General features: G+C 36.7%; 1 protein-coding gene across 1 annotated transcript; it reads left to right on the top strand.

The window, feature by feature from the left end:
• The first annotated feature begins 5640 nt into the window (after positions 1-5640).
• Positions 5641-7396, top strand: LOC139871727 (gallate 1-beta-glucosyltransferase 84A23-like). The gene is made up of 2 exons (XM_071859462.1): positions 5641-6477; positions 6611-7396. The coding sequence occupies exons 1-2, from the start codon at positions 5774-5776 to the stop codon at positions 7338-7340; spliced, it is 1434 nt and encodes a 477-aa protein (XP_071715563.1). The 5' UTR covers positions 5641-5773; the 3' UTR covers positions 7341-7396.
• Positions 7397-8355: the final 959 nt, after the last annotated feature.

The raw sequence follows: 8355 nt of genomic DNA, 5'->3' as shown, positions 1-8355 counted from the left end.
GAAGGATGTCCCGGAATGATGGGGATATTCTATATGCATCTAGTTAAGGTCAATTACCAGGTATTCAATCCATATGAATGATTTTTATCTCTATGCAGTTTGCAAAATGCCTGATATGAGAATGATGTTTATGAAAAATGAAATCTTGTGGTCTATTAAAATTTTGGAAATGATTGATTACAATAAACTAATGAATCCACCAACCTTTTGATTGACACTTTAAAGCATGTTTATTCTCAGGTATGAAAGAAATTTTCCGCTGTGCATTTGCTCATTTTAGAGATATTACTTAGAGTCATTCATGGCATATTTCAAAAAACGTTGCATTCGAGTCGTTGAGTTCATCAAGATCATTATTAAGTCATTGATAGTTTGATATATTATGAAAGGATATGCATGCCTGTCAACTTTCGATGTAAAGAATGTTTGTCTTTTAAAAAGGAATGCAATGTTTGTAAAATGTATCATATAGAGGTCAAGTACCTCGCAATGTAATCATATGTTATTGCATTCGTCCTTATGGATTAGGACGGGTCGTCTCACAAGTAATGTAATCCAACTTATGAATGTGATGGTTTATTTTAAGGTTTCAAAGGAAAAAAAAATGCAATATTTTTTACAAGTTAATTGTCAATTCGGTTTGGGGACGGGTGTTGCAGACGGGTTAGAAGACTTGTTTGACTATGAGCTTAACTCTGATGTTTTTATATTTTGTACTGTTTTTATGTAACATCGTCGTTTTGAAAAGTTGTAATGATTGTTAACTAAGTTGATTTCTTAACTATGGTTTGTAAACGTTAGTCATGGTTAATTTGGTAATTATATGTACTTCCGCTGTGATAAAAAAAATCAGGATGTTACAGGTGTATCTAACAGTATGTAGTGAGTCCATTGAAGTGGAGATATTCAATAGTTTTGAGTAGTGAAAGTTGTGTCAGGAGGGATGTCGTGAGAGTAGGGTTAATTTTCATGGTGGTTGGAATGGTTTCAGGGTGGTTGGAATGGTTTCAGGTGTGTCAGGATGGATGTCGCCATAATTTTTGCTTTGTCCATTAAATTTGAAGATCAAGTAATTACAAAGACGATGCAAAAGGAATCAAGTGAAACGGAGCTAAATCGAAGATTTTAGAGCGAAAACGGTGAAAGACAAGTTACGACCCCGAAAACCAAGTTACGATCCCGGGAACGAGCAAGACGATCCAAGCAAAACAGCAAACCAGTGCCAAAACCATCCTGCCACACCGGCTTGCCACGCCGGTTTGCCAGTGTGGCACCGACTTGCCAGATCAATCCTGCACCGGGCATAGGAAACTGGCTAGGCAGCCGGCTTGCCTAGCACCTGCCACCTACGCCGGCCTGTGGCGCCGGCTTGCCAGGCCAGCTTGCCAGCCGTTTCCAGCCAAACTCAAAAATATAAATTGGGCAATTTGTCATCAATTTTTCCACACACTTAAATTCACTTCTCTCTCTTTCTCTTTCTACATAATGTCCTCCATTATTATGATTTATGATATTGTTACCATGATTAGCGAGTAGTTATCTTTAGTATATATGATGTAGTTAGTTATAATGCCGAAATAATATTATGGTTTGCGTATGTTGTTGAGATGCTTTACGATTATGTTTTAAACTCAGTCGCTTTTCCAACTAATAGAACGTAGTTATTGGCTCTATTATTGGGAAGTCGCGAACCCTGATTCAGAGTACACTATCTGTGTCACCCCTTGGTAAGAGAATTATATCGGATACAATGCAAGCTTGACTAAGGCACACCGGTTGTAGTAAGTCCACCGAGCTTTGGATTCTGAATGATGACTCTTTCGTAGTGAAACATCTAACTTGGCCCATAGTACATTGTCGGTCCTAGACCATGCTAGTGTAGTCACCAAGCATATAAACTTCGTAAGTGCATGCTGAAGCACAACGGCTGTTGTAAGCTGTACCTCTGCTAAGTAAGGCCATGGAACCCGGTTAGTGCTGATTAGTACACTTCACCATAACGCGGTCTCAAGCATTGCACCTCACTTGAAGGATTCATAGTTAACTAAGGAACTGTTTGTTTAAACTCATAAAGAATTGGACCGGTAGGATAACCGGACGTGTTAGTGGAGGTCGCACCGACTTGTACATGGTGTTCTTTATGGTTAAACTCTTTGTAAGGGCTTAACTATCTTTTAAAACCAATCATTAACGAAAGTATCGACACAAGTCGCGTCTCTAGAATATGGAATACCTTGTACCTTATTATGCTTAAGAAAGTTTAGACTTTTTTGAATGTTAATACGTCACCTAACCGAGTCACTCTATTGGATGAGCCGATTAAACGTGTATGTCTATAATCAAGCTGCACGGGCGTCGGGGGTATGAGACGTTCCTGTCTATTCAGAATCTTCAAGCCTAACGCATTACCTAGTGACATGTCTTATGACATGGACGGTAGGATCAGTGTAATAAATACTAAGTCACTACCTATTCATGAGCTAACAATCCATAATCTCAGCAAAGTAACTAACGAAATCATAGTATGCACTTGTTTTAACCTTATCTGAATTACAAATTTTATCGCATTTACTTTATTTTATCTTATAAACTAGAAAAACCAAATTTAGGAAATTTACAACTACTCCTCTACTTTATGATTATCTTAAGTTAAATAGGTTCGATTCTACTGACTTCTTAAAAATTCGACCCTATGTCATACTTCCCTTACTCACCATAATAAGGAGTAGTACGATTTAGGCCATAAGTTGCCGTACTTATATTTAGACCGAGCTACACTAAATATAAATTTAAAACTATTGCTCCTCTCCTGATAGCTAATTTTGACATCTTGCGACCTAACGACACCGCATATATAAAATCGTCCGTTTTGGCCATATCAGTTTGTAACAGCTTCAATTCAAGTTTGTAGTTCATGGATAGCGTTCCTGGTTTGATACACGGTAACCAACTTTTCCGTCATCTCAACGAGAGTGGTGAGGAGTTGGGTGTTAGTAGCGAGTGATTCATTGAAGGATGAACTCAATAAAAGCACCATAGATAGAAGTCGGTTCTAGATGACTAGTCTCCAAAGAACAAAGAAAGGAAATAAGTTAAGAGAAGTTTTTAATTTCATAGTTTTTATGCATTTAAATGCAACAAATTACATGCAAATGTAATGTTCATATCTTTAACAAACATATGTTCATTACCACAAATTGCATGTTAAATTGTTAATTATATGAATCTGTTTACATGTTCACAAACAAATATGCACATGTGAACTAGAATCTATATGTTTAAATATATAGGCAAAATATAAATTTTTTCAATCTATTTTTTGTTCATTTTTACTCTCCATCAACATTTATAGTTCTCGTAGTTCTCACATGTAAAAATCTTTGTAAATTAAAAGTACTCGTAGTTCTAGCCCTTTTTGTAGTTCTCGTTTGAACTTTTGACTATATATATATATATATATATATATATATATATATATATATATATATATATATATATATATATATATATATATATATATATATAATGATTGGAATAAATAACAGTAAAAGATGATCATATCAAGATATGGTTTTAGTCAATAATGGTAGAGCTATAATTGAATGAAAACTAGCCTTGAGAAGGTCGGCTTCAAAAGACACAAAAAGTACAAAAATCGGTATTGGGAAGGTCGGTTTCTATATAGTCAGAACTTTCTCAGTCCATAGGTAACCAGTTTAGCTGCCCACATCCGCAAAACCGGCCTAGAAAAACCGGTTTCTGGTGACATGAACAAAACCGGCGTTGAGGAATCTTTCCCAATATTGAAAATCTTATCCAAAAAATAATTACTTAAAAAAAAAAAAATCTTACATGAGTAGTATAACTATAACTGGCTTTCTCAAGGCCGGTTTTCACTACTAGAAAATCTGAAATTAGCTACGGATTTGCGACGGCCTATAATTCCGTCCCTAAATACCGACGGATTTCCAACGACTTTCCAACGCACTCATAAAAAATAAATTAAACACACATTTACGACGGTTTAGCGACAGATTAACTACGACAACATTTTCGTCGGTAATCTGTCCCTAAATATAACTTCTGCTACAAATTACCGACAGATTAGCTACGTCCAGAAATCTGTCCATAATCCATCCCTAAATATAATGTTTTGCGACGGATTTGCGACGGTCATGCATTTTCGTCTAACTCGCAATTAAAAAATATATATATAACTATAAGACCGTCCCTAATCCGTCGGTAATTAAAAATGAATGTTTTTTATACATGAGATTTTATCGAGTTTACGAGCAAGAATGAACACGTATAAGTACAGAAATGTCTTAGAATACACTTTTACTATTAAATATAACATATATTCATCAATATATGATACGTTTGTTGGATGTATACCTTTGATATAGTGTTTTTATATATAAGTTCCATAATTGTTGTTAATGAATATATGCATACTAATATGTGTATTTGCATTTATACGGTACTTACTAATTTTAAATTGTTTGTTAACTAATATAGATGTATTTAGGAATGAGTGTCTATGCGTTTACATCTAAATCGCAATTTAAAAAATTATATAAATATATGGTCGTCCCTAATCCGTCAGTAATTAGGGACGGATTTGGGACATATTTTTTTTTTATAATTGAGATTTTATCGAGTTTACGAGCACGAATGAACACATATAAGTACTACAATGTCTTAGAAAAAACTTTCACTATCAAATATAACAGATATACATCAATATATTATACGTTTGTCGATGTATGCCGTTGATCTAGTGTTTTTATATATAAGTTCCATAATCGTTGTTAGTGGATATATGCATACCCGTACGTGTGTTTGCATTTATCGGTACTTAGTATTTTTAAATTGTTTGTTAACTAATATACTACCTCCGTCCCACCATAAGTGTCCGCATTTCTATTTTGGGATGTCCCATATCAAGTGTCCACTTTATGTTTCAACCAATGAGAAGAGGTTATTCTGGAGAGAGAAGATTTCTGATTGGTGGAGAATGAAGTTAGTGGGATTTCCTAAAATTGTGTGCAAAAAGTAAGTGGACACTTGTAGTGGAACGGAGGGAGTAGATGAATTTAGGAATAAGTGTTTATGCGTTTTCGTCTAAATCGTAATTTAAAAAAATATATAAATATATGGTTGTCCCTAATCCGTCGGTAATTAGGGACGGATTTGGGACGGATGTTTTTTATAATTAAGATTTTATCGAGTTTACGAGCACGAATGAGTACCAAAATGTCTTAGAATAAATTTTTTTATTATCGCAAAATCCGTCGGAAAATATTACCGATGGCGATTTTAGGGTCCACCCAAATCCGTCGAAAATCCGTCGGTAAACGATTTTTGGTACGGATTTTAGACAGATTTTGCCGTCGGTAATTGCCAGTTTTCTAGTAGTGTTTGTTCAAGGCCACGTGGACTGAATTTGTTCAAAAAGATTAATAATGTCTGAAAGGAAACAGATGGGACCTTCTGAGAAAGTGAAATTTGTCGTTCACGTGCTGATTACGACTTAAATTGCAATCATACATATCATACAAACCACACGTACAATGTGAAGCTTTTGTTGCTTCTGGAACTCTATCTTTTATAAATGAACATCTCTTTTTAATCCATACTTCAATCCATTTAAAACCATCTCTCTCAGTGGTTGAAGTTTTAATATTCTTAAAAGAGATTTAAGGTTAAAATCTCATTGCCAGCATATATCTTTCTTGACAAAATTTATATCTCTCAAGTTGGAGGTTTATCAATGGGCTCGAAACAAGATCTTGTGCACGTGTTTCTGGTCACCTTTCCGGGACAAGGCCACGTAAACCCACTTCTTAGACTCGGCAAACTTCTTGCATCAAAGGGCAACCTTCTAGTCACCTTCTCCGCCACCAAAGCCACCGGAAAGAAAATGAAGGATGCTGGTGCACCCGTCTCCGGTGATCCTGTTCCGGTGGGCGACTGTGGTGGCATGATTCGGTTTGAGTTCTTTGACGATGGTGTATCCGATGACAACGATGACGAGCGCCATGATTTTAATACGTACATGAATAAGCTCGAAAATTATGGCAAGAAATCAGTTACTGAAATCATCAACCGCCATAAACGAAACGGCTGCCCTGTCTCGTGTCTAATTAACAATCCTTTTGTGTCGTGGGTTTGTGACGTGGCAGAAGAGCTTAACATCCCTTGTGCAACACTTTGGGTGCAGTCTTGTGCTTGTTTTTCGTTGTATTATCATTTTTATAATTCATTAGTTCCTTTTCCAACTGAACAACAACCAGATATCGATGTTCGAATTCCGAACATGCCAGTGTTGAAGTCCGATGAGATTCCGAGCTTTTTACACCCTTCAACGCCGTATAAGGTTTTCGGAAGTGCTCTTCTAGGTCAATTCAAGAACTTGTCAAAAACATATTGTGTACTAATTGAATCTTTTCAAGAACTTGAAGATGATCTGATTAGGTACGCAGGGGCGGATCCAGTGCAGAGCAACTGGGTCAGCCTTTAACGTTAAAGTTCAACGTTATTTTTTTTAATTTAATTTTATAACGTTCTGTCTTATAAAAAAAAATTTCTGGATCCCGCACTGTTGCAGGTACATGTCTAAAATATGTCATATCCGAGCAGTGGGCCCGCTGTTCAAAAACCCGTTACTTGAAACGAGCTTAAACATTTTCGGTGACTTGATAAAAGCGGACGAGTGTCTCGAGTGGCTCAACTCGAAGGAGACTTCATCGGTTGTTTATATATCGTTCGGTAGTATTGTTTTGTTCAGCCAAGAACAGGTGACTGAGCTGGCATATGGTCTACTAAATTCAGGAGTGTCGTTTTTGTGGGTTTTGAGAAAAGGAAAGATGCATGACGGATCGGAATCTGGGTGGTTGCCGGAGGGGTTTATCGAAGAGGCCGGTGAGAGGGGGAAGGTGGTTCAGTGGAGCCCACAAGCAGTGGTTTTGAGACATACATCTGTGTCGTGTTTCGTGACTCATTGTGGGTGGAACTCGACGTTAGAGGCGTTGTCTAGCGGTGTTCCGGTAGTGGCGTTTCCGTACTGGGGAGATCAAGTGACTGATGCGAAGTATTTAGTTGATGAATGGAAAGTAGGGATTAGAATGAGTAGGGGTGAGGCTGAGAATAGGGTGGTTAGTCGGAAGGAGGTGGAGGAGTGTTTGAGGGAGGCGAGTGGCGGCGTAAAAGCGGCGGAGATGAAGAAGAATGTGATGAAGTGGAAGAAAGCGGCGGAGGAAGCGGTGGCGGAAGGTGGTTCATCTGATCGGAATTTACAAGAGTTTGTGGATGAGGTTAGAAAGATGGCATTGTGTTAATGTAAACCACACGTTGATTATCAAAAGCTATCATTATCATTATCATCCATTAAAGGAGATGATATATTCACACCTATTTTTAGTTCCTCCACCATCATTTGTATCTTATTTCTCAAAATATTCTTCAATAATATTTAACAAAAAATTTGTATAAGTTATTATTTAAAGGTATTTTAGAACATTTAAATTGAAGAAGTAATAGTGGTGATGGATATATATCTCCATCAATTAAGTCGCATAAATTGATGTATACCGAATTATGTCTTGAACATTAAATTGACACGTGATATCTCATTTTGGCCTCACTAATATAAATCTCGTATTTATTACTATACATACTAACTTGCGTAATCGACATCCAATAGGGACCCATTAGGTACCCGCCAAATACCCCATTTTTACTGTAAAACTGTAGCGGTTTTTTTTTTCTTCTCTTTTTCAACTCTCAATACAGTTCAACCACAACATTTAATCTCCATCCACCACCACCGTACCCCCATCACCACCGTCTAACGTCACCAACAGTGACCATCATATTATTCATATGGCAACCACCACCATCACCAAAATCTGAAAAAAAAATATAAATAAATAAATAATAAACATATGAAGAAAAAAAACAGATCTAAAAAAGGATCATCAGCGAGAACAAGAGAGAAAGAAGTGGTGTTACCGGTAGTATTTTGAAGGTTGTGTTGTCGGGGATGTTTTGGAGGTAATTGTGATGGTGTTACGACGGTGGTGGTTGTAACGGTTTTATGGCGGTGGTTTTATAGCGGTGGTGGTTACCACAAAAAAATCAACATTATTCGGGTATTAATTAATATCTTAATAATCGAAGTCATAATTTAGAACTGCAGTGAGGAAAATACATACATAGATTGATGTTTTGAAAAGAATAAGGAGATATAGAAAGATTAGGGAGAAGAAAACAATTCAGATATTTGGAGAGGAAAGAGATATGAGAATAGCTAGGGCCTAGGAGAGAGAGCGTATCCAGCCCACAGTTTTTCAC

Source organism: Rutidosis leptorrhynchoides, chromosome 10 (genome assembly GCF_046630445.1).
Source record: "Rutidosis leptorrhynchoides isolate AG116_Rl617_1_P2 chromosome 10, CSIRO_AGI_Rlap_v1, whole genome shotgun sequence".
NCBI classification, from domain to species: domain Eukaryota; kingdom Viridiplantae; phylum Streptophyta; class Magnoliopsida; order Asterales; family Asteraceae; genus Rutidosis; species Rutidosis leptorrhynchoides.
Note: the sequence above shows the minus strand (reverse complement) of the source record. Positions and strands in the feature narration are given on the sequence as shown.

What these genes read in the sequence shown, in the direction of transcription:
- LOC139871727 (XM_071859462.1), top strand. Translation starts at nt 5,774, where the DNA reads ATGGGCTCGAAACAAGATCTTGTGCACGTGTTTCTGGTCACCTTTCCG. An exon ending in CTTGAAGATGATCTGATTAG is followed by an intron (nt 6,478 to 6,610) that starts GTACGCAGGGGC and finishes GCACTGTTGCAG; the next exon opens with GTACATGTCTAAAATATGTC.